The sequence below is a fragment of the Rhinopithecus roxellana genome, chromosome 7 (assembly GCF_007565055.1).
Source record: "Rhinopithecus roxellana isolate Shanxi Qingling chromosome 7, ASM756505v1, whole genome shotgun sequence".
NCBI classification, from domain to species: domain Eukaryota; kingdom Metazoa; phylum Chordata; class Mammalia; order Primates; family Cercopithecidae; genus Rhinopithecus; species Rhinopithecus roxellana.
In genome coordinates, this window is record NC_044555.1 from 112,890,768 (window position 1) to 112,918,128 (window position 27,361).

Below are 27,361 nucleotides of genomic sequence, written 5' to 3' on the forward strand. Positions count from 1 at the left end.
TGTGTATCATTTAGATTCTTCCAGTTTAAATGAAATTCTTTGGGGCTTTCTTCTGATCAAAATTATTAACCTTCATTTTCTCCTGAAGGGTGTCCTGGGTTATTTTACCTCCTGCACTTGGATGAGCATTAGGATCTCTTTTGTTAGTGTCGAAGATGGTAGCTTTAAAATATAAAGTACAATTTATTCACCTATATGAAACAGTTTGGGCAGTATGAATCTGGATACATTGAATCTCAGATATATGCCTACAAATTATACCCAAATGCAGTAATTATCAAACTGTAGAATGCATCACATGTACTTGGAAGTCTTGTTAAAACTCAGATCACTGCTCTATCACCAGAGTTTCCGAATCAGTCGGTCAGAGGTGGGACCAGATAATTTACACTTCTAAGTTCTCAGGTAGTGTTGATGCTGCTGGTCCCAGGATCATATTTACAGAACCACCACCCTAATATATGATCTATACTCAGAAAAAGAAGAGGAGCAGATCGACTGTAATTAATTTAACTCTTCTCATATTTTACGGAGAGAAAGGAATGAAGGGGGAGGCTGCTACTTTCCTCTGACTCTCAAGCAGCCTCTCTTCTTCAAGCTTGCCAAAAAGACTCCTCTATATCAGTAAGCTCAAAGCCATCATTTGCGTGATATTGTAAAATATATTTGATAAATATATATTTGATCTTCCTTCCTGTTCCCTGACATAAAGCTCCTAAAGCCTTAGTATCTCCAGAGTGATGAGTGGTTTTGTATGCTAATGAGATGACAAATGGTTCGGGGCCCCTAGATAGCTTCAGGATGAGAGCAGGTCACTGGAAAGACCAAGGCATGATTACAGGGTTGGGATTTTCGGCCTCACATCTGACCTGGGTAAGGAGGAAAGAGGAGCTGAAGGTTAAGCTTAACACTAATGGCCAATGATTTAATCAATCATCCCCACACAATGAAGCTTCCATAAACTCCCCAAAAAACTGGGTTCAAAGAGCTTCAAGATAGCTGAACACATGAAATTTCTTGAAGGATGCCTGGAAAGGTCATGGAAGCTCCACGCCCCTTCCCCCATACTTCACCCATCTCTTCATCCGTATCCTTTGTCATATCCTTTTATAATGAACCAGTAAACATAACTGTTTCCCTGAGTTTTATGACCTGCTTTAGTAAACTAATCAAATCCAAGGAGGGGGTCTAGTAAACTACTGGACCCCATTTTATAGCTGGTCAATCAGAAGCATAAGTTACAACCTGAACTAGCAACTGGCATCTGAAGTGGGGGGCAGTCTTATGGGACTGAGCCCTCAACCTGTGAGGTCTGACACAATATACTATCTCTAGGTAGGCAGTATCAAAAGTGAATTGGAAGATACCCAGCTGGTGTTTGCTGGAGAACTGCTTGCTTGGTGTATCAGGGAAAAAACTTCACATATCTTGTATCAAAAGTGTTGAGTGGCTATGTGAGAATAACGAAAGAAAAACAGGGTCTTACGGATAACTAACATGTGGGGGTTCCTGGAGGGTGGTGCGCCCAGGAAAGGTATGGAAGCTCAACACCCCTTCCCTTATATCTCATCCCACATGTCTCTTCATCTGTGTCCTTTACAATATCCTTTATATGAAACTGGTGAACATAAGTTAAGTGTTTTCCTGACTTCTGTCTGCTGCTCTAGCAAGTTAATCAAACCCAAAGAGGGGGTTGTGGGTAGCCCAACTTGAAGCTGGTCGATCAAAAGTTCTGGAGGCCCAGACTTGTGACTGGTGTCTAGGAGGCATGGGGCAGTCTTGGGGACTGGGCTCTCACCCTGTGGGATCTGATGTTATCTCCAGGTAGACAGAATTGAACTAGAGGACACCCAGTTGGCGTCCACTGTTTGTTGGTGAGAAAAACTGCTCCCTCCCATATTTGGACACAGAAGTCTCTGTGTTGCTTGGTGTGAGAGCACAGTAAAAACACATTTTGGGAGTTTTCCCTGAAACACGTATTAATCCCATCATACAGAAACAATCATGTTAATATTTTGAGTGGTAAATGTGTATTTACCACTTGAACAAAAATGTAATCTCATTATGTTTGCTATGTAATCTATTTTTCTCACATACATATACATATATATGTATCTCCATGTCAAGAATATATATTTACAGAATAACCTTTATGGATTAATTAGTATTTCATTGAATAAACTATAATTTCTAAAAAAAGAAAAAAGACTTTTTTTTCCCTATCTCTTAGTGAGACAACTGCTGTAGGTAGAAAAGGCTCTGAAGTATATGTTGAACATGTGAAATCATCTATTTTGTAGATCAAAAATTACCACACGGTTCAACTTAATGGAATACTTGGACTCCATCTTGGCTCCACCACCTACTAACTCTGTGACCTTAGGAAAATCTCTTTATCTCTATGAACTTCAAATATTAACCTTAACGATACCTGCTGCACAAGAATGAAAAGATTAAAAAATAAAGCTCAATAATAATGATCTATAACCTAAAAGGTGCTATATATGTGGTGACTGTCACTGTTGTTCACTTGACCAAAATCAAAGAGCACCAGACTCTGCACTGCCCCACATTTTTTCTGATTGATTATGATCACATTGCTATAGTCAGGTCTGATGTGTGTGTCTCCCCAGTTATATTTTTAAAAATTTGAGGATTTCTTTTTAACTTCATAACACTAGCTAGCACACACACACACATCCCAGACAGTAAAAGGTGAATAACAGCTACTGGCTTGAATTATTGGAATCAGAATATATACTTATACTATGAAGTGCCACCATTAGGCAGAGCTGCAAGATGGGAAGGCGACATAAAGAGTAGCCCCACAGGTTTTTCAATATGGATTACAATCATTTGGTTGTCTAAAAGATTGATGTCTAATCATCAAAGACTGCATTATTTTCCAACTGAGCTGAGCAGTCCACTTCCTTTTGTTTCTCATGTCAAGCACTGTTCTAAACATATCTTTCTATTTTTAATCCCAGTGTGGGTCACACTAAACGAGGTTAAGCAAATGCTTGCAATGGTATGAACAGGAATTAAATGGCATTGCCTTTAACAACATAAAAAGTTACATAGATCTTAAATTTGACTCAACAAAGAGAAAACAGGTTACACTTAATTTTGTGTGTACTGGTTTATTGAATACTAAATGGCCTAAGAAACTATTTCAAGACTTCTTTGCACTTTCATTTAGGTCATTTCTATACATGCAAACTGATAACAATGGCAAGTTCCTTATACTCTGTATTAACTTAGTGATTTGACTAAATGACAACCACAGCTAGAAATGCAAGGTTTCATGGGAGAAAGGAGTGGTGACTAAAAGGAAGACTGTAACTTCTTTTCACTCATCAAATTTACTAGATCATTACCCAAAGATCTACTTTACTTTCTGCAGTATTAACATAGTCTAGATGATAAAGAAGACTGCATTCCCATAGGTAATATGGAATCTGCTGAAATGAAGATCTGAAAGAGGTAAGAGTCTCATCAAATGGAACCTGACCCAGGCATCTTATCTGTTTTTAGTGAACATTAAGTGCCATATTTGGAATGATGGCTATTCTATTTGTAATAGTAGTTGAGGCTAGCCCCAAGCTAGTCACGCTTAACCTTGGGTAGATTAACACATACAGCCAGGCACTAAATCCAGAACAGGTAGATTTGCTCAGCATCCAGAATGAACCACTAAATTAACTGTCAGGGAAGGGTTCACTGAAGGTGGCTTGTATACTCAAAATTTTTTCTCATGCATTCTGCAATTTGATGCCTTTTATTGACATTAGAGCAGTTCTACTCAGATAGCTCTAACCCTGGATGAAAACTTCTGGCTTAAAAGACAATGGTCAGGTATGGCAGCCCATATCACCAACAAAATAATCTTGTGGAAACAATATCCAAAGGAAAAGCCATTTGTCCATTCAATTTTTGTCCTATTCTTAGTGCCTTCATATCTACATGGGATGTAGGACTCCATGGTTTCAGATACTGGTGTCCTGAAGTCAAGTGTAAACAAAATAGTATCTGGAGAGTCCTTTCTACCTTTCAACTGCAGTTGTCATGTGGGTACTTTGATTTAGGCAAAGGCTGTCTCAAGAGCAGAAACACAAAGCAGGGACTGTGGAGAGGGTTAAAGTCAGGAAGTAAGAGTTTTGAGGTGAGAATGCAAATCAGCCCCATTTAAACAACTGTTGAGGCTCTGTTCCAGCCACACAGTTTCATTAACTCAATTTGGAACTCCCAGTCACAAAAATGACATTTCCACAGTCTTGACATTCTAAATGTCATGAGAATAAAATGCAAGCCAAAAAATTCCTTTGGCTCGTAAAGATCATTACATGACAGAGTAAAATCAAAAAAAGGGAAAACTTCCTCAATACTAATAAGAAAAGTATCTGAGAAATCATCACGTGAAGAATTACAGCCAGACTGTGTTGCACTGGAAAATAAATGCCCGTGTTAGAATGGGGTCACAGTCTGGGTTACACTGGTATATAAAGAAGAACGCATTTTGAGGAGTGCATGCCCTCACATTTTCCCTTCATTGAAATTCTTGTACTGGAATAAATAACTCTGCTTGTTAGGTCTATCTTCTACCCGATCAGAAATGTACCAAGAAAATGTCAATAGGACAACTCTGGTCAATTTTGCTTATGGAACAAAATACATTTATAAAAGAGCCATATTTGCTACCCCATATTCTATCCACAAATGGTTATAGATGGTGATGAGGACTGTTTGTTTCCTGTTCCAAAGCAATAGCTAATAAGGTAACATCACCCAGTTCCAAGGAGAATTTCAGTAACATTCAAATTTAATACATAAATTGCATCCTTCTCAAAAATGCCAGCAAAAGAACTGATGCTGTAACTATGAAAACACTGCTTACCTTCATTACATGCCTGCATTAAAGAATTTTCTCCGAATCATTTTTCCAAATGTGACATGATCACATATATTGGTAATCCAGAATACATAAAAAGATATTTTCAGTATGTTGACAAATTATTTTAAGTAAAAAAAAAAAAAAAAAAAAAAAAAAAAAAAAAAAAAAAAAAAAAAAAAAAAAAAAAAAAAAAAAGCTCTAACCTGACCAAGTTCTTCATTAAGGTCTGATGTGTTAACCAGGGCTCCTTCATTAATTTCTTCATCATAAAAGTCCTTATCCCATGAGATGAAGAAGGAGCCTAAGAATTTCTGCATTTCTACTGTGACGTACATGGAGACAGGAATGATAAAGTTGAATAGAACCATAAATGATAGGAAGTCGGTGAACATTTTTAAAACCTAAAATAAAAGAGATAGTTCATGCTAATTAGACATACAATTCCATCAGACCAATATAATATAAAGGAAGAATTAACTTCATATTTATTTCAATGCCGAAACCACTGCTCTTGCTATCAAGATGGAACTTCCCAATAACACTACATCACTGTAATCAAAATTATCACAGTATGTGAGAATAATATTTAAGAACACCCTCAATTTTATCATTATTCTTCAGTACATACGACTTCAGTCAGTACTTTTTCACCTCTTTAAGTTCTCTTTGCTCACTCCACCCTAAGATATTGAATGTGAGATCAAAATTCGTATGTAAGCATTCATTATGCTTTTATCGTGACATCTCACATACTCCTATTATATTAAAATGCCAAAGCATCTTGCCAAATTGTTTCATCTTAAATTCTTATATAAAGAGCTAAAAACAAGTACAGACGCCTAAAGTAAAAGAAAAAAAAACTCTAAATCTTCTTAAATATTTATTGGCTTAGAGCCACCATGTAATCAAGAGAAAATTCAGAAGCTTACAAAAGGTGCAATTTCCCTGAGCAGCATTTCAGTGAAGGTTGGCTCAGTCACAAAGTTCTAGAGTTTCAATTTTCAGGAGAAAACAAATTACCTTCAAAGTCTCTCGCTCTTTCTGAGTCTTTTGGTTATACCAAGGTTCATCATTGTATGGGGTACTCTGCCAAACATACTTTAGAGTAGTGCATACTGCAGCTTTGGTCAGTAAGATAAACAAATATACAATCAGGAAAGCATTAATAGATCTGAAAAATAAGATAGCATGGATTTTAAAATCACCTAATTATTAATACTTAAGATATCAGCCAGATATGAATTAAACTACTGAGTCATCTAAAGCTTTTTCTGTGTACGACGCATAACTACAGCACAAGCCTTTGTGTATGAACCTCAGTTATCATAGCTGCAGCATTACTTTCAAGTGGCAAAATGAAAAGCTGGCCATGAACTGTTTACTGACCACCAATGCTCTCCCAAGTGCAATGGCTGACTAGCTGAACACACCTTAGTAAGGTTCCTGTAAAGTGACAGGAGACGTACACACATGCACACATACACACACCATTACTTACTGAACCCTTATAGAAGGAGTATCTTGTCTCCATTTCCCTGAATCCTAAATGTTTGGGGTAGAGGGCACGGTAGCAATGTGAAATCCTCAAGCTTGGTGTAGGTTCTTTCAGTTTGAAAGTGGAGCTACGGAAAGGGTGCCAGTGATATACTGGTTATCCATGCCAAATATAGGGTGAAGTCTATGGCTGTGGCACCTGGCTTGAGGATCTACCAGGTAATGCTTCAATAGGTGCCAGGAGACTATTATCTATATTATAGAACCAACTTGCATATAGCAACTAAAGGACTCCAAACTATTAACTCCACTAGCAAAAAGGAATGAATTTATAGTTCAGGTAAATTCTGCCCTTTAATAGCTATGTGAGCTTCGGTAAGTCACATACCATCTCCAAGACCATTTCCTCATCTGTAAAGTGGAGAGGTTAACATGAATTATTTCACAGTGTTCTTCAGAGGACTAAACCAAATCAGACATACAAATCATTGAGCACAGTTTCTGGTACATAAACAAGTGCTTAAAATAGTAGCTGCTATTATAATTGGTGTTGTTTTTTGTTATGCTTGTTACTTGGAATTACCGAGAAAAGTAACTATTTTAATCAATAATGACTAAATAAATTGTGGTGCATACTAACTTTTCAACAGCAGAACGTTTCTGAGATTTCCCTTGGTAGTTCAAAGCCATTTTGGTTTCCATTCCAGTGTAAACAGCAACTCCTAAGAAATTACAGAATATAATGAAAACTAAGAACTTGTCAACCAACTCCTCACCCAGCTGGCTCTATGAATTTTTAAGTCTATAAAAGTGGGAAATCTAGGCCCTCTTCCACTCACCAGTTGTATATCATTTATAGTATAATTTTAATTATATATAGTATTTGTCATATTTGGTCTTAGTTTACCACCTTATAAATTCCCAACATCTAAATATAGGTTTAGATTAAATGGGAAACCTGCCATGTTTACTTTTTAATATGCACTATTTATTCACAGCCTTTACAAAGCATATTTTTTGATAAGTATATCTTAAAAATTGTTCACCATATATCTTCTCGGTATTTTTTAGTGTAGCTCCTTTCAGCAAGAGATTTTCAGGTCCCAAAGACCTAAATAAAAAATGAACACAGCTTATCCAAACAAGCCAATAGCATCAACAACTCTGGGGACAGATTTTGCCCTGACGCACACCTATTTCCAAGGGGTTCAGAATGTATCTGTCTACTTATACCATATGCTTACTCCCCAGGACAAGCTGAAAGGTCCTTCATTCTGAAGTTACTTGAGGGTACAGCACAGATGGAAGCACAGTACGGGAGTAGCCAGCAACACAAAGAGGCAAAAAAATACATGGGGGGATAAAAGGATTATGAATCATAGATAGCAAGACGAGAACAGGACAGAGCAGCAGATCGCAAGACACAAAAGCAGAGAGTCACGGATAAAAGACTGGGAATGCAAACGTCAAGGTGGGAAAAATACACTGACATATTTGGAGAGAATAAACCCTCCTTTTGGAGGATCACTGGGGACCCTGTATTTCTTTAACTTCTTTTTGAGTGTGGCTGTAAAGGCCAAGTGGAAAAGTTGCGGTAATTAATACGATGATAGAAGAGAAAAGAAAGCATCCCTTTTTGTATGAACTGCTTGATAAACTGTATGAAGGCTGATACAATTTATCATTTTACTGAAGTTTTAATTATCATTTTAATGAAGACTTTCATTTTACGTAAGTCCAGGTAGTTCTTCCAGCATTTTACCCACTGCTTACTTTCTCAATTACTCTCCCACTGTTCTCCAGGAGTAATTTCAATGTTGTCAGCCACGCCACAACCGAGGATAATAAATACCATGGCTAGAACAGGTTTGGGAATATCATCCAAAGTGTCTGGAGCTCTGCTATTTTTGAAACCGTAAGCATTACTTCTAACAGCCCCCTCCCTACAACACAGAGACCCTATTACCATAACCTTACCAATCACAAGGTTAGTTGCTTATTCACCTTTATATTCCCTTTTTTTTTTTTTTTTTTTTTTTTTTTTTGAGATGGAGTCTTGCTCTTGTTGCCCAGGGTAGAGCACAATGGCTCAATCTTGGCTCACTGTGACCTCCACCTCCCGGGTTCAAGAGATTCTCCTGCCTCAGCCTCCTGAGTAGCTGGGATTACAGGTGTGTGCCACCACACTCAGCTAAATTTTGTAGTTTTAATAGAGACACTGTTTCACCACATTGGCCAGGCTGGCCTCAAACTCCTGACCTCAGGTGATCCACCCACCTCAACCTCCCAAAGTGCTGGGATTACAGGTGTGAGCCATCGCACCCGGCCTATATTCCTTTCTATAATAGAAAGGTATTTGGCTATTTTAGTTGATTTAAAAGAAAATTAGACCCCCCTTCCCCACGCAACCAAAGGACAAATTAAAGAAACAACAAACTTACCTGGCAACAGCCTCAAGACTATTACTATAGATATTGATTCGCCCAACAAATCTGTAAAAAGAACAAAATTGCAAATGTATTTTCCACATCCAGGTGAAATCCATGTACCAGAAATATGAGAATGAATGAAAATACAAATAATAAAACAGAGACAGATAAAACTGTGAATGAACTACAAAAGCCTATTATATTTCTGGGGGAAAAAAAGTTATGTTGAATTGATAAGGTGTATAACATTTTCATATAATTTTTAAATAACATGATGGGATTATAGGAGCAGAAACAAACATTGTCAATTGATTTTCAAGTTCTGTTTAACATCATGCAAGCACACAACACCTCTCTCTTTTATAAGGTATATAAATAACGTAACTTCCATCTTGGATCGTGTGAAGAAAGGTTTCTGGTCCTAAAATACAATTTTCAAAACCGCTAGTTCAGTAGTTTTTCCACTCGAGTGTGCATCAGAATCACTGGAGCGGTTATTAAACCACAGATTTCTAGGTCCCATCCCTGAGCTTCTGATTCAGGTTCTCCAGTAATGCTGCTGCTGCTGGTCCTGAAACCACTCTTTAAACCATAGTACTAGTCTTAGACAGTGAACACTTGAGTGCCATCTTGGAAATGTCCAGCCTGTGACTTGTAGTTGATCTCAACACTGAGCTTGACCCAATCACTTAATATAATAGGTGTATGGTAACCTGTATTTTTGCAAAATAAGGTAAAAATAACCTAATGCCTTGTTAACATGAGTGTTTCATAAGCTGCATTGTAAACAGCATTTTCCCCAGAAAATAGAAATTACTCATATACACAAAATATGAAGGTTTGCTCATTCATTCATCATATATTAATTGTGCCAGTGCTATACTAAGTGCTGAAGATATACTAATAATCAAAAAAGAAATGCTCCTTGCCCTATAAAAGACAAGTAAATAGGCAATTACGATGCAAGTGCTTACCACTAGAGTGACAGAAGTACAAGGTATTCTGAAGGCACAGAGCAAGGCATTCAGTCGTCTAAGGAAATTAGGAATAACCTTCCCTGTCCTATCATTCTCCTTCATACTTAAAGCAACTGAAAAATATGGGGGCTGCCCTATAAATATGCAAGGGTACAGATATTGTTCTCTAGCTCAGGCAGAATAAGTTACTCCATGTTCTGTGATTCCATAGACCTTACACTCACCTCTATTATCACCTTGTATAAGTTTAGCTTTATTACTTTATCTCTTTTGCTCACAGTGAGTCCCTTGAAGGCAGAGAATAGCTGTTATACTTTCTGGCCCTAGTTCCTATCATCAAGGTGGATACAGAAGAGGAAGGGAAAAAGGAAAGAAAAAATGATGAGAAGGAGGGAGGTCATTGTTCTTGAAGTAGAATGAATACTTTTTTTTCCACTAGTAGGTGTTAGTGTAAACTACATCCAACCACTTGGTCGCTCATTATGACTAACAGCGTGCATGAACAAGATGGGTAATGGATGCCATCTGCAACGGTAGAATAGGATAAAATTAATTAGCTGACATGGGGATAAAACCTGTTACGCTACCCTCATTAGTACTATGCTCTAATCAACCAAACTAACCAGTCTTGAAATCAAATACCAAATTTTTGACAACTCACAATGACGAATAATCAGCAAATCTACTCCAGAGAGCCTAAGTATAGTAAAATAGAGGAAATCACATCATTTTACTCATCCCTTAACTGTTTACTGTGGACAAGAAATAGCCTATTTGCAATCCTTAGTGCATCATGATCATTGTAAGAAAGGATAGAGCCTACTAATTGCATGAAGAGGATATCCTCCTCCTCTCTTTAATGTTAGATGGCATGTAAAAGCATTTGTTTTTTATTTAATTACTCTGGTTACTGCATCAGTCTGATAGATCAGCTTCACAGGGTAACATAATCTAAAATTTTGACATATGGCCATGTTTACAGTAATAAAAATAAAAGAAAAATCATAAGATACCTGGGCCCACAATGATTTATCCTGGGCTGATAGTGAACAAGGCTGATTTGATTCATTTTTCTGTCAGAAGGAAGGAATATCCCATAAAAACACAAATGAGAGTAGGCTGCTAAGTGGTGGGTGTTTCTTTTGCAATACTATTAGCAAAGAGAAGCAGAGCCAAGAAACAGACGTAAAATGAAACCAGGTGATTCTTACTTGTAGAGGTCAGGTTGAGGCTGTTCACATTCAATTGCTGCTCGGAGGGTATCAATGGATTCTGCTGTACACAGTGCAATGGTATCACGTACTGCATAATGTGTCTAGTTGAAAGCAGAAGAAAAAGTGAAAACCAAAAAAACTGTTTCTTTTCATAATCATACACCCAACTGACTTCAGGAACAAATTTAGTACGTTTTAGTAAGAGGCTTTGGCAGAATAAACAAATATTAACATTTCCCACTAAATAAGTTTTATGGTATTATTATGAAAATATATTACAAATAATTAGAAAGATAACCTGCTGCAAGGGGGGTTTCAAAGACAATTAAATACCTAAAAGCTCTTCTTGACACCGACAGCTGAGAGGATTCTATTCACAACATGCATATAATTAACTGAAACCACGTGAAAAAGTTAATACATTTTTTTTCCTATTTACAGAACTGAGACATTATTTTGCTCACTATAGTGTATGGGCAATGGAGATATACACATATGAATTGAACATAACCTTTTTGGTCACAAAAATGCTAAAATTTTGCCAACAGCAAGAAAAAAATCATTAATAGTTCCATTACACAAATAGCTTAATTAATGATCTTGAAAATGTTCAATATGGATACATTTTGTATGAGGGGCAGGGAGATGATGTGTCTTGCAATAGTCAGATAATTAGAATATTCTACTAGTATATATTATGCACTTGATTCATCCAGAACTCAAGGCAGGTGCCAATAAACCCATTTATAAATCATCAAACAAGGGCTAAAGCAGACGCAAAGAGCTCACCACTTAGGCAGAAGAGAAAGTTGTTGTCATCGTCTTGGGGGAATATTACGGCAATGTCTGAACTACATTTAAACCTAACTCCTGATTTTGAAAACCTCTGTACTTTTTAGCTGATTTGATCAGAACAACTTAACTGAAAAAAGAAACTACCTGAAAGTTTTCTTACTCCAAACAACTTTTTCACTATCAGGAAATCTTTACGTAGATTTCTTGATTTATATCCCTAAATTGTAACTTTGTTTTTGAACAGGTTAAAAGCAGGTCATTACCATGCTTTTGAAATACAGAATTAGTCATCCAATAGGTAAAGGTTCCTTTTTACATACTGAGTCCTAGTCTTCAACTCCAGGTGGAATAAACAAACAGAGGAGCCCTCCAAGGATATACCCAGAGGTGAACCACTAGAGTAACCCTCCTTAAAGGCAGCATAGAGAGGATACATCTTCATGCCCTGTGGAGCTCTGGACCATGGCCAAGAAAACCGACTGTGCCAGAAAGTATATGAGGGAAATAAGTTACCCCCATTTGACCAAATTTACTTTAAGTCACTTATAATTATAAGTGAGTTATAATTTGTTATACGTACATAAAATGTTGCTTTATAACTTACTTATAAAGCAAACATTTTCCAAACTACACCCGATTTTTATTTTTTATTTTTTTTTTTTTTTTGAGATGGAGTCTCGTTCTGTCACCTAGGCTGGAGTGCAGTGGCGTGATCTTGGCTCACTGCAACCTCCGCCTCCCGGGCTCAAGCAATTCTCATGCCTCAGCCTCCTGAGTAGCTGGGATTACAGGCGCCCACCACCACGTCTGGCTAATTTTTTTGTATTTTTAGTAGAGACGGGGTTTCACCATGTTGGCCAGGTTGGTTTCGAACGCCTGAACTCAAATAATCCGACTGCCTCAGCCTCCCAAAGTGCTAGGATTACAAGCGTGAGCCACCGCACCCAGCCCTAAGTTATTTTTAAATAGCAATCAAATTACTCCAGGTTGGGTTTCTTATATCCCAAGAACATACATTTTTAATGAAAATATACAACATTTTAGAAAAAAAAATAGATCAAATTGTAAGGTTAGCATACATGAAGCTATTTGTATAGTTACACAGTTTAAGCCTATGATTACTCCCATTTTAAAGAGTCTAAATATTAAATAGGCTGTGTCAATATTAAATTCAAGCAGTGCTATAAAAATTGTGGTAGCTTTTACTTGGGGCTTAGTTTCTCCACACCTAATTATCAACCACCCTTTTATCCAAAGATGAATGTTTGCTTAGAAGTTAAAAAACAATTATATAACAACTGTTTTCAAGTACAAAACCTAAGAAAAAATAAAAATAAGAAAAAATAAAAGATTAGAGGGTGGTGGGAGGCAGTATTGTATGACTAACTATCCTGAGATCAAAATGTTTAGGTAAGGTTTAGTCTGTTACCTTGCAATTGGATTCCCCATCAAGACTGGCTGTAGTGACATAACAGGTTCCATCAGTGGTGCAAGATGATAGAAGAATAAGATCACAGGGAAAGGTTTCATCTGCCTGTACTTCTACTACATCACCAACCTAGAATTGAGAAATAAATATAAATATGTTAAATTCCAAACAAAGCATTCATTATACTCATACAAAAGTCAAAACATTAGCAAGAGATTATCTCTAGCTCTGGGGCCTTGAGAGTATCTCAGCATCCTACAGCATGTGAAAGGTGATGAAAGAATATTACTCAGGCCGGGCGCGGTGGCTCAAGCCTGTAATCCCAGCACTTTGGGAGGCCGAGACAGGTGGATCACGAGGTCAGGAGATCGAGACCATCCTGGCTAACACGGTGAAACCCCGTCTCTACTAAAAAATACAAAAAACTAGCCGGGTGAGTTGGCGGGCGCCTGTAGTCCCAGCTACTCGGGAGGCTGAGGCAGGAGAATGGCGTAAACCCGGGAGGCGGAGCTTGCAGTGAGCTGAGATCCGGCCACTGCACTCCAGCCTGGGTGACTGAGCGAGACTCCGTCTCAAAAAAAAAAAAAAAAAAAAAAGAAAGAAAGAATATTACTCAATATTCAGAATCCTCTTTAAAGTCAGAAGGACTTAGGATGCTTTCAGATTACCTTAGCACTGACCTTTACCTTTAATAAATGATTCTAACACCGTTTGCTCTCTGATATTTCTTGCACAAATGTTTGATAAAACAATGACATTATCACTTCATGAATGAATTAAGAAAATCTACATGTCACAAATTGGGCACTTCATGAACACTGAGCAGCCACACTCTCACTCTGTACCACACATATTTCAACATACTTTGCCTGCCATGTGATAACAACTGTGTTGCTGGGTGCCAGGTCCTTCTTCAGTGCTCGGAAAATCCCAGTTAATTAGAGAGGCATTGATTTTTCCCATAATATTTGAATTTTTTTTTCTACAGGTCACTTTCTATGAATTCACCTGCTGTCAGGAGAATCACTTAATACAGCAATAAGAAACAATTTCTTATCAGCAAGTACCCAAAGCTCAAGGAGAGGAAAAACCTGAGAGAATAAATGAGGAATAATTTAATAATGTAGGGTTAAGTAAATCATAACTGTTAAAAGTTTGGACTCTAACCTGACTTCTTGTCCCAGCTCCGCCACTTAACCGTATGACGACCTTAAATAAGTGTCTTAGATGATTGCAACTACCTCAGAAAATTAATGTGAGCATGAATGATACAAGAAAAGTACTGAGCAAAGTGCCTGGCACGTATTAACCACTTCAAAGGTGTTAATTATAATTATTACCAACATCCTGCAACTACTTTACTCCCAACTTATGAATAGTCATAACATTTTTTTGGAAAGATGTAAGAAATCCTCCAGTCTGGTGCTTCCCAAGATTTTCACATCATGGTACATGTTGAAAATTATAAATAATATTTTTGTACAGCACCTTCAGGTAAAGGGAAGAGGCTGCTGGTTGCAGAAGATAACCCACTTTAGAAGGGAGTCAATATTTGGCACAGTGACCTAAACACACTGACTGAAATGCTAGGTAATACATGCAACACCTGACCCTATTTGCAATATGGTTTGGCAGATAAAGATGAGGATTTCAAGACCTATTCAGGAACAATTTTATTTTCTTTGCCAATCTTAATCACTAGCCAAGATCAACAGCATCAATAATTGAACTAATTTGTAAACAATATTTTGTTTTGTTGGATTGTTCCTTCCTCACTCACATAAACACTTATGTTGCTTACATAAAACCACAATTTATGCTTACATATGCAGAAGGGAGATAACAAACAGAATCCTAACACATCTTACAAGAAGGAAATACCCATTACAGGTTGCAAGATGACTCTCAGGCATTGATAAATAAAACACATAAAGAGAGCATTTTTTTCAACGGTTACGATGTAGTCAGATATGAAATATAAAGGCCCCTACATCTGCAGTGCAAGCTCAGACTGATGAGATGGGTAGGAGTCAGATCACAAAGGGCTTGGCAGGCCAGCCTAAGGGATTTAGGCCTCACCCTAAAGGTAAAAGGATAGGTACAGGACTTTTAAAGACAAGGAATAACATGATCTAGTTAGACAATGAACTCTAGAGGTCTATTTACCATTTTAAAAGCCACAAAAGAACATCACCACCTCCCATTACAAACATTAGGAAAAAAATGGATAATCTAAAAAATAATATGTATTTTTTAGTCCATTAGAGAGCTGAGGTTGCAAAGCAACCAAGTGAACTGAATTTCAAAGGGTAACAAGTGTTTCTGAGGAGAGACAGGACAGATGAACTGTTTCATAACTGACCAAGCATAGAAGGAAGAGATGGCTACCACGAAAGTGGGTAAGAAGAAAACAACTAGATTTTTAACCAATTCTTAAAGACTGGGTGTGAGCTAGTATGACAGTTCAGAATCTCCACAAGCCTGGGAGACAAGAAGAGACCACAACCATTCACCAGCTCTTCTCTAGAGGCTTCTACTCAGTGTTCATGAGAAAGCATACGGGCAGGAGACCTAAAAGAACCTTTCTCACTGGTACAGGCGTACAGGTGATGACTGGCTGCTGTGAAGAAACACGCACAAAAATAACATGCCAGAATCACGGACCCCTTTCTCATATTAAGCAAACCCCATCTGCATCTAGGAGAAAGGCAGGAAACCTTCCCTGGCATAGTCTCAGGGAAACATCACTACTGTTAGAGGAGAGGTAGAAACAAAAGTGACCTGCTACAGGGGATGGGACCTGCTACAGGGAATGGGACAGGAAACCTATTCATACCAAGAACCTGGCACTGATACAAGGTAGAAGTTCAGTGACTATGGGGACGGGGGCAGGAATATTGAGAAAGTCTTCCCCTGAGGCTTTGGTGCATATGGCCTGCTTAATATTGTGATTGGAACGAGAAAACCAAGAAACCATTCTGTTCCCGCCAAGAGCCTTACATTGAGTAACTGAGTAACAAACAAGAAATAGCAGTCTACCACTGGAGAAAAAGCAAGGGAATGGGGGTGGGGTGGGGGTGGGGGCCGGAAGGGGGCACCCTCTGTGACTCGGGAGTACAGGATGTGCTGAAAGCAGACAGTAGAACAGGAACACCATCAAAAACTCTCCGGGACACCAGGCCCCACACAAAGCTCAAGGTAATAAGGTAATGGCGTTCTACCACTTAAGGAATTTGAAGGGGCACACTAAAAACATCAAAAACCAAAGCCAGCCCAACTCTTGACTAGACTGTCTCAACCCCCAACAATAGTGGCCTGACAGAAGAAGCCAGGCCCATTTCAGAACACATATACCACTGACCTCAGTGAAGAACATTCTTTTACATACAATGCCCCAAATGCAATTAAAAAATGAAATGCACAAAAACACAAGCAAAAAATAAGCCATCATTGAAAGATAAAGTAGTCTGTGAAACCAGACCCAAAATGTCCGGATTTTGTGATTTTGAAACAGGGACTTAAAAATAGCTATGATTAAGATGTTAAATGGGTGGGGTGTGGTGGCTCACATCTATATTCCCAGCACTCTAGGAGGCCAAGGTGGGAGGATCGCTCAAGGCCAGGAGTTTGAAACCAGCCTTGGCAACTTAACAGAACCCCATCTCTACAAAAAATGATTATAATAATTAGCCAAGTGTAGTTGCACACCTATAGACCCAACTACTCTGGAGACGGAGGTGGGAGGACTGCCTAAGCCCAGGAGTTCAAGGCTGCAGTAAGCGATGACTGCGCCACTATACTCCAGCCTGGGCAACAGAGTAAGACCCTGTCTCTTAAAAAAATAAAAATAAAAAAAATAAGATATTAAATGGTATGGTATTTAGTGGAAAAGGTAGACAACATATAACAGTGGATGAAGAATGCTGGCAGAGAGATGGATACTATAAAAAAATGAAAATGTAAAGTTAGAAATGAAAAACATTGTTATCAGAGATGAAGATTTCCTTCAACTAGTGGACTGGGTACAACAAAGGAAATAATCACTATTTCTGAAGACAGAGCAAACTAAAATTATCCAAAGTTAATATATAAACAGGAGAAAAAGGAGTGTATTTAAAAAAAACAACAAATTACTCAAGAGAGAAAATATCAAACAGCATAACAGTCATGTAATTGGAGTACCAAAAGAATAGAGAGAATGAGGCTGAAAAAACATTTCAAAAAGATAATGACCAAGAATTACCCAAAGTTAATCAAAGTCAACAAACAATAGATCCAAGAGAACTTCGAGAAGGATAACTACGATGAAAAAAATGTAGGCATATCATAGTCAAACTGCTGAAAACTGAAAACAGAAAGAAAAATGTGAAGGCATCAATGAAATATTATATACACAAGAACAAGAACAGAAATGAAACAGACTCATTAGAAACTATGCATACCAGAAGACAATGGAATAATATATTTAAAGTACTAAAAGAAAAAAAAAACCCTCCAATCCATAATTCTATATAGCCGGAAAAATAATTTTTGTAATTGAAGGTAAGATAAAAAACTTTTCCATAGGAACATTCACTTCCAGCAGATTTACACTATAAAATACTACAGGAAAGTTCTTCATGGATAAAAAATAAGACACTATATGAAAATTTAAATCTACATAGGGAAATGATAAAAATGTGGGTAAATATGAAATATAGTTCTTATTGTTAATCTTTTAAAAACAGTTTTAGGCCGGGCACGGTGGCTCCCACTCATAATCCTAGCACTTTGGGAGGCTGAGGTAGGCGGATCACCTGAGGTCAGGGGTTCGAGACCAGCCTGGCCAACATGGCAAAACCCCGTCTCTACTAAAACTACAAAAATTAGTCACACGTGGTGCCGCATGCCTGTAATCCCAGCTACTCAGGAGGCTGAGGCAGGAGAATCACTTGAACTCAGGAGGCAGAGGTTGCAGTGAGCCGAGATCGTGCCACTGTACTCCAGCCTGGGTGACAGAGTGAGACTCTGTCTTAAAAAAAAACAAAAAACAAAAAAACAGGTTTTAAAAAGATAATTACAACCTAGTAATTCTGCTCTAAGTTATATACTCAAAAGAATCAAAGGCAAAAACTCAAACAGAAACTTATATACCAATGTTCACAGCAGCACTAATCAAAATAGTCAAAAGTTAGAAATAACTCAAATGTCCATCAACATATAAATGGATCAACAAACTGTTATATACATATAATGGAATATTATTCACCTTTAAAAGGGAAGAAATTTCTGATACATGCTAAAACATGGATCAACCTTGAAAACATTACGCTAAGTGAAAGAAGCCAGACATAAATGGACAAGTATTGTATAACTCCACTTACATAAAGTATTGAGGATAGGCAAATTCATAGAAACAAAATGTATTAATAGAATAGAGGCCACAAGGGGCTGAGGAAGGGGGAAATGGGAAGTTACTGTTTAATTAATAGAGCTTTGTTTGGGATAATGGAAAAGTTCTGGAAATGGATAGTGGTGATGGTTGTACAACATTGTGAATGTACTTACTATACAAAAAATTATACACTTAAAAATGGTTAAATGGGGTCTGGCGTGAGCCCAGCACTTTGGGAGGCTGAGGCAGGCGGATCACCTGAAGTCAGGAGTTCGAGACCAGCCTGACCAACATGGAGAAACCCCCGTCTCTACTAAAAATACAGAAAAATCAGCCGGGCATGGTGGCACATGCCTGTAATCCCAGCTACTTGGGAGGCTGAGGCAGGAGAATCACTTGAACCCAGTAGGCGAAGGCTGCGGTGAGCCAAGATCGCGCCATTGTACTCCAGCCTGGGCAACAAGAGCAAAACTCCGTCTCAAAAAAAAAAAAAAGTTAAATGGTAAAATTTATTTTATATATTTTATTACCAAAAAAGACAACTCACACGCAAAAATAGCAACATACTGTGGGCTTTATAATATGTAAAAGTAAAACGTATGACAACAATAACACAAAGGGTATAAATGAGGAAATGAAAATATGCTCTCTGAACACAATGGAATTAAATTAGAAAGCATAACAAAAAGGTATCTAGGCCAGGCACAGTGGCTCACGCCTGTAATCCCGGCACTTTGGGAGGCCGGGGTGGGTGGATCACCTGGGGAGTTCGACACCTGGGGAGTCCTCCCACCTCCATCGACACCAGCCTGACCAACATGGTAAAACCTCATCTCTAACAAAAATACAAAATTAGTCAGGCATGGGGGCGCATGCCTGTAATCCCAGCTATTTGGGAGGCTGAGACAGGAGAATCCCTTGAACCCGGGAGGCGGAGATTGCAGTGAGCCAAGATTGTGGCACTGCACTCCAGCCTGGGTGACAAGAGTGAAACTCCATCTAAAAAAAAAATAATAACTAGAAAATTCCCAAATATTTAGAAATTACATAACAAATTTCTAAATAACCCATGAACTGAGGAAGTAGAGAGAAATTACAAAATATTAAATGAAAATGTAAACATAATATATCCAAATTTGTAGGCTGTTGCTAAAGCAACACTTGGAGGAAAATTTACAGCATTAAACATTTATATTAGAAAAGATGTTCAAATAAACTCCTTTAACTAAATCTAACCTAACACCTCATTTTTACCCAAGGAGCTTCTTCTTTACCTCTTAGCATTGTTCCTCACTCTCTGCCCCAAGCTGTACGTTTTCACACTCTGCCTCTCTAAATTTTACAATCTATTTCATGCCCATCTCATGTGAGAAAACTGTTTTCATTCCCGTTTTCTAAATTCAGAGTATTTTTTTTCAGAAGCACTCCCTGGGTTCTGACCAGTTATCGCCTTGTATTTTTATTCTTTTAGCATTATGTGGCATGACTACTAAGTTAAACTATAAAACTTCTTGAGAGCATGAACCATCTCTTTTCATTGTTTGTAACCCTTCTAGAACTCAGCACAATATTTCAATACATTTTGGTTGATTCACTGGTTGAAGTACTAGAGTATAACTTTCATTTCTGTTTGGCACTAAAGCATAACATATGATTGAGAGGTGTCTTACTACGTCTAGTTTCCGGTATTTGCCAAAAAATACTCCTTCCATTAAAAATAATAGCGTCTTTACACTGGAATTCCTCAAGTCCTGTTACTAAGTCTCATTCTCTATGCCGCATGAAATTCCATCCAGTCTCATGGCATCATATGGTATGTACAGACTGATGACACCCAAATTTCTACTTCTATTTAAAGCATCTCCTCTGAGCTCCAGGATTGACAACTCCAACTGTATGTCTAACAGGTTTCTCAAACTTAACATAGCCAAAAGTGAATTCCTGATTTCTCTTCACTCCCACCTCTGTCCCAAATCTGTTTTTCTCCTAGGCTTTCCCATCTTATTTAAAAGCACCAGCATTTTCTTTAATAGCACTATCTAATTCACTCAGTCACTCAGGCCAAAACCAGGAAGGCTATCTTAATTATTCTTTTTTTTTTTTTTCTGTTTCTCTCACCCACTACATCCAATAAATCACTAAATTCTGATGATTCTACCTCCAAAAAATATCCTGAATATATCCATTTCCCTTAAAATCTAAACAGGTAGTAGAGAGTTATGGTTCAGAGTATGGACTCTACACCTAGGCTGCTTTAATTCAAATCCCAGCTTTCCAACTTACTGGGAGTGGGCAAGTTCCTTAACCTCCTTATGCCTCGGTTTCATCATTTGTAAAGAGAGGATAATAAAAATACCTACTTCATATGGCTGTTGTTGAGGGTTAAATGAGGTAATAGAATGTAAAAAAGATTGCCTGGTATATACTACATACTATATAAATGGTGACTACTATTTTTATTATTGTTATCAATATTACTATCATCCTAATATAAGCCCTTATCATTTTTTGCCTAAGCTATATCTCTCTGATTGCACATTTGCTCATGCTTTCATTTTGCCTCTCTCCAGTTTTATTTTAAAAAATCATCAAATCACTCTCCGGCTTTAACACTTCAAAGACTCCCCACCATACTGAGGATGCAGACCCAATCTCTCTCTTGCTCAAAAGGAGTCTCAACAAACTCTTTCCCCCTACTCCCCAGCCAAGCAATCTGCTATTTAGAGACTGCCGGCTAATAAGCATCTCTTCCCACACACTTACACTCCAGAAACAGCTACATCAAATAGTATCTCACACAATAATTTAATCACAATAGTTTCACATTTATTTAATCAAGATTATACCTGGTTGAGTTCAGCCTCAAGGCAAAGAAGCTTGGTGGAGGGAAAGTGAAAAATGGGGGCCTTTGTAAAGGGGAGTGGGGTGGAGTGTCAACAAAATCAGAAAGAGGAAATGAGAGAAAGGGAGAGATGTAGGAGGACTTTGCCTGCTTTGCAATTTTATGTAGTGTACTGGGAACAACAGACTGGATGCTATGAATCATTTAGGCAGCCTTTTTTTTTGTTTTTGTTTTTGTTTTTGTTTTTTTGAGACAGGGTCTCACTCTGTCACCCAGGCTGGAGTGCAGTGGCTCGATCTTGGCTCACAGCAGCCTCAACTTTTTGGGCTCAGGTGATCCTCCCACCTCAGCCTCCCAAGTGGCTGGGACTGGTTGGCTAATTTTTTTTGGAGAGACAGGGTTTCGCCAGGTTGCCCAGGATGGATTCCAACTCCTGGACTCAAGCGATCCACCCAACTTGGCCTCCCAAAGTGCTGGGATTACAGGCATGAGCCACTGTACTCAGTCTGCCTTTGGTTCTTATGCTGATCAATAATGCTGAGTTTCTACAACTGTTTCGAAAACTTCAGATCTTAACCTAACCTAGTTCAGCACAAATTCCCCCTTGACCAGGATGTAGAGAATAGAGAAAAGAAAAAGTAGAAAAAGGAAGACATTCTATGTCAAACACTGGTGACCCTCCCACTCTGTAGTATTCCTCCCATCATTACTGTAAGAAGATGCGAGGAAACTGAACTATTGTTGGGCATATGGAGAACTCTTAAAATTCAATAAGGAAACAACCTGCTTAAAAAATGGGCAAAAACTAAGCAGCATCTCACCAACGAAGATATACAGATTGCAAAGAACCATATGAAAAGAAAGTCCATATCACATGTTATCAGTGAAATGCTAATTAAGGCAAAAGTGAGATAGTACTACACGCCTGTTAAAATGGCCAACATACAAAGCACTGACAACATCAAAACCCAGTCAGGATGTGGAACAAGAACTCCCATTCATTGTTGATGGGAATGCAAAATGATACAGCTACTTTGGATGATAGTCTGGCAGTTTCTTACAAAATGAAACATACTCTTACCATACAATTCAGCACTTCTTTGTATTTATTCAAATGAATTGAAAATGTATGTCCATATAAAAACCTGCACACAAACGTTTATAGCAGCTTTACTCATAATTGCCAAAACTCAGAGGCAACTAAAATGCCCTTCAGTAGGTGAATGGATAAACTATGGTATATCCAGAAAATGAAATATTATTCATCACTAGAAACAAATGAGCTATCAAGCCATGGAAAGACATGGAAGAAACTTGAAAGCGTATTACGAAGTGAAAGAAGCCAATCTGAAAAGGCTGTATGATTCTAAACACGTCACATCCTAGGAAAGGCAAAACTATAGAGACAGCAAAAAGATTACTGGTTACCATGGGTTGGGGGGAATAACGAATGAACAGGAAGAGAACAGAGGATTTTTAGGGCAGTGAAACTATCCTAGTATGATACTACTATGGATACACATGTACATATATACAAATGTAGGATATGTGGATATGTAGCCTATATCTGACAAAACCCACAGAATGTACACCACCAAGAGTGACTCCTAATATAATCTATGGACTCTGGGTGATAGTGTGCTAAAATAGGTTCAACTGATTGTAACAATTCTGGTGTGGGATGTTGACAGCCAGAGAAAATGTGTTTGGGGACAGTGGGTTTATGGGTACTCTCTGTATTTTCTACTCAATTTTCCTGTGAACCTAAAACTGCTCTAAAAATGTAATTTTTTCATTTAAAAAATCTAATGAGAACCAAAAAATTAGTGTTTGACATGGACAAGTCAAAAATGTTATTTGACAGGGGTCTTACTGGGTAAATAATAAATAATGATTAACTAGAATAAATAATTGCCTGAGACTGTCAAAAAAAAATACTACTACCTTGGAAGTCTCATATGTTGCTGATGGGAATACAAAATGTTACAGGCACTGTGGAAAATAGTTTAGTGGTTCATTAAAAAGTTAAACATGTAATTACAATATGACCCAGCAATTTTCCTCCTAGGTATATACCTCAAAGAATTAAAAACAGGTGTTCAAACAAAAACTGCAATTCAATGTTCACAGCAATTCATAATACCCAAAAGGTAGAAACAACCCAAATGTCCATCAGCTGATGAATCAACAAAATGAAATGTTATTCAGTCATCAAAAGGAATGAAATGCTGCTATATACTATAATGCAGATGAACCCCAAAAACTTTCTGAGTGAAAGAAGCTAGACAGAAAGGACACATAGTATATAATTGCATTTATATGAAACATTCAAAATACATACATCCATAGGGACAGAAAGAAGGTTAATATTGCCAGGGCCTGGGAGGAGGGAGAAATGTGGAGTGTCCGCTTATGGGTATAGGGTTTCCTTTTTAGGGGATGAAAATGTTCTGGAACTAGATAGAGTTAACGGTTGCACAACATTATGAAGTACTAAATGACACTAAATTATACACTTTAAAATGGTGTATTTTTACCATTAAAAAAGGAGTGGAATAAGAAAAATTACCTTGATTTTTTCACTTTCTTTTCTCACTCGCTTTGCATTTTCAATAATGTAAACAGTGCTTTTGTTGACTTCATTGTCAGCTCTGTGTCTCAGCCAATCTTCATATCCCTGAAACATAAAAATAACTATATAATCGAGTTCAGATGAAATAACGCTGTTAATAAATTTATATATCCTCCCATGAGTCAACACCAAATATTTTATAATTATAGCATTAATTTAAACTCAGAATGCTAGAGACAATGCTACACATTTTAATAGCAAATGTGAGATACACTTTCAAAGTACGCCTTAGATAAAAAGCTTTATTGTGTTAAAAGTATTCTCCATTCTTTAAACATTAATGAAAACACAAGCACTGGAGACTTAATGTTTTTCATCTGTGAAAGGCTATGATTTATTTTAATTGTACTCTTATTTGAGTTAATGTTAATTCTCCCTACTTTTTAATTTGAAAAAAAGATTGTCCTGAGTTTGTATTTTCTTATAGCCATAATCACTTACATATAATCTTTTGTATATGCTATAGTAAACTGTTCGAATAATCATCTCCAAGGGAATATTTTAATTATTTCTCACCCACAGAGAATAGAAAAGGCAAGCTAGGATTGCTTCAGCAGAGAAGCTATCATAAGTTTTAGAGATCAACAGCTAAACTTTTCAACTGACTTGGTAATAAAAGAAAATATAAATTGGTATTCATCTTTTACAGTTAAAGGTAATCAGAGAAAGATCTAATGGCTCATTTTACTTTGGACTTTTCACCTAAAGTAGATTTAAGCCAAAAGATGAAAGAAGGAGGATGCTCACGAATGTTTGAGCATGACCTCCTCTCCTTTTTTATATACCTTTGCCTTTTTTTCGTTGTAATAATGTCTGTACCTTTTCAAATACAACTGTTTGAAAAATCTCTTCATTGCCTCCCCCCACTTTTTTCCCCTCAGGTGCTATATCCATTCTTCTTCTGTCCTCTTTATGACAATGCTAGGCTATCACTTTATAGAGTACATTTTGTGATGCTGGTGAAGAAATAAAGGCCCTAACATGAACCAGTATTGGGAGTAGAATGAATCAGTAAAAAAACCTTTGAAAACCACACATGCTATTCTTGGAACCAGCAATTTTATGATGTTAAAGAAAATAATCCTACCAGTCTAAGGAAAAGAACATTCCAAAAGTCTTTATTTTGCAACTGAAGACTTGATAAAATATTCTTATAGTTCCTGGTAGGCAAGATGTAAGACCAGATAACCCCATGAGGAAAGGTAATCTTGTTCCCAATACTGCTAAGAAGAGCTTTGTTTTGCAAGCTTCTTTGGTATCCTTTTTAAAAGTACTTTGTTAAGTAACATCTAAAAGTATGTTTGCAAATAGTCAGATGCTGTGGACTGACACAAAACATGCTCCAATTTCCTGTTTCCATTTTCATCTGGAATTTTTCAAACATACTAGCATACAAAATGTTCAAAATACTTCAAAGACATCCATATATCACAATCTGTGGCAGTCTATCAGCTCTGACAAAAAACAGGAAATGTCCCCTCTACCTACTACCCTCTGAAGCAGTATAAGGAAAAAACAAGAAAATTAAAGTATTCTTCCCTTAAGTTCTCGCTACAGTCATAAACAATTTAAAAAATCCATAAAAATAGGAGTTTTTCACACAGACATACCACAGTGAAACAATTAATGTGCATCAAAAATCTACCTCCTATTTCCTGACTGGGCTGTACCTTTTACCTGCTCTTTCTTTAATGTTTACACCCACACACACAGATACTGAAGAGGAAACAAGGAAATACATGAAGGATGTGCCTTACTATCATTTTAATAGGTTTTCAAGAGGAACCAAATATAAAATAAATCCATAACAGATACTACCCACTGTATATAAATATGAAAAAGAGCCTCTGACAATGCAATTCCAACAAGCCTGGACTGAAATGCAGGTGTGAGTGTAAAGAAGAAATTTACCTGCTTGATGGCTGTAACAGTTATAACAAAGAAAAGTGGAAGTCCACTGGTAACTGGGCTAGTTGGTGTGTCTACTGTGACCTAGGTAAACAAATTAAATTGAAAGTAAAATGAAAATTTGTCATTAACTCATATGCAGCACTTACATGCTGCAAACATTTCAAACAGAAACATAGATAAAACACATTCCAGTAGTAGGGTAAATATTAATTTTCATTAAAACAAAAGCAAACTACATGGCAGTTAGTTTAAGAAACAATCCTAAATTCAAGCATAGTTTTTATCCCAGCTTGGATTAATCCCTTTATTGAAATATATCCATTCACTTACCACCTATTTGCTGAGCACCATTCTGTCAGCCCTTGTGCTATTATCAGCCAAGCTCTAAAGATACTGCTTTAAACAAGATGGAGACAAGTCCCTGCCTTCACGTAGCTGGCAGCTTATAGGAAAAATCAGACAGTAAAACAAGTGTGTAGATTCTGAGGTCTGAAGGGTAAACAGGAGTTAACTAGACAAAAGGTAGTTTTCTAGGCACAGTGAACAGTATATGCAGGTCTCTAGAAATAAAGGAAGCCAGTTGCAAGAGGGAGTGTGGTGTGAGATGGGGCTGGAAAAGGAGGCAGGAGCCAGACTGTGCAGGGCCCTCTAGGCCAAAGTAAGCTGCTCATTCTTTATCCCACAAATAGCAGGAAATCCTTGAAAGTTTTAAGCAAGGAAAGGTCACATGAACAGAAGTGCATTTTGAAAAGATCATTCTCACTGCTCTGTGGAAGATGAATTAGACAGGGAACAAGAGTGAAGGCAGGGAGTCTATTTAGGAGGCTATTGCTGTAATCTAGGTGAAAGATGATGGCTTGGACTAGAGTATTAGTGGCAGGCATGGAAAAAAGTTCTATAAATATTTAGGAGGCAAAAATGGCAACAGTTAGATATAAGTGCTTATTAAAGGTGTCTTCCAAGTATCAGGTTAGCATGTCTAGGTGGATGTTGTCATTCACTGAGACAGGAAATACTGAAAGAGAACTAGATTTAAGGATGATCTTGAGTTCAATCTGCCCTCCCAACTCGTTGACTCTCATCTCCAACCCTCAACCAAGCCTGCCTCTACCATACACCCTGTGTTGTAGATACAACATATACTTCCATGTATGCAAGGCTTCTACATGGCTCTGTGACTTTAGGCAATCTCCTCCCTATCCCTGAAATACCAGTTCAGCATTCTCCACCAGGTAAACCCCTTCTAATCCTTAAAGGCTCCGTTCAGATAGGATCTATTCTCTGAAGCCTTCTCAAATTCCTCTTGGGTAGAAAAAAATGATAACTTACACTGTATACACAAAGCATTCTGTTCATGCTTCTTGAATGGCTTT

The 27,361-nt window shown here is 37.6% G+C and overlaps 1 protein-coding gene across 3 annotated transcripts in view; it reads right to left on the minus strand.

Moving 5' to 3' along the window:
- ATP11C (ATPase phospholipid transporting 11C) overlaps positions 1–27,361 on the minus strand; it is a 208,000-nt gene that overhangs the window by 65,742 nt on the left and 114,897 nt on the right. For all 3 annotated transcript variants that reach the window (XM_010388750.2, XM_010388751.2, XM_010388752.2), the window contains exons 4-12: positions 25,989–26,069; positions 24,015–24,122; positions 13,230–13,358; positions 11,003–11,106; positions 8,827–8,877; positions 7,432–7,496; positions 7,026–7,107; positions 5,912–6,062; positions 5,095–5,292 (exon numbers count right to left, since the gene is read on the minus strand). In XM_010388750.2, the coding sequence (XP_010387052.2) occupies positions 5,095–5,292; positions 5,912–6,062; positions 7,026–7,107; positions 7,432–7,496; positions 8,827–8,877; positions 11,003–11,106; positions 13,230–13,358; positions 24,015–24,122; positions 25,989–26,069 (969 nt within the window). The remainder of the gene's footprint in view (positions 1–5,094; positions 5,293–5,911; positions 6,063–7,025; positions 7,108–7,431; positions 7,497–8,826; positions 8,878–11,002; positions 11,107–13,229; positions 13,359–24,014; positions 24,123–25,988; positions 26,070–27,361) is intronic.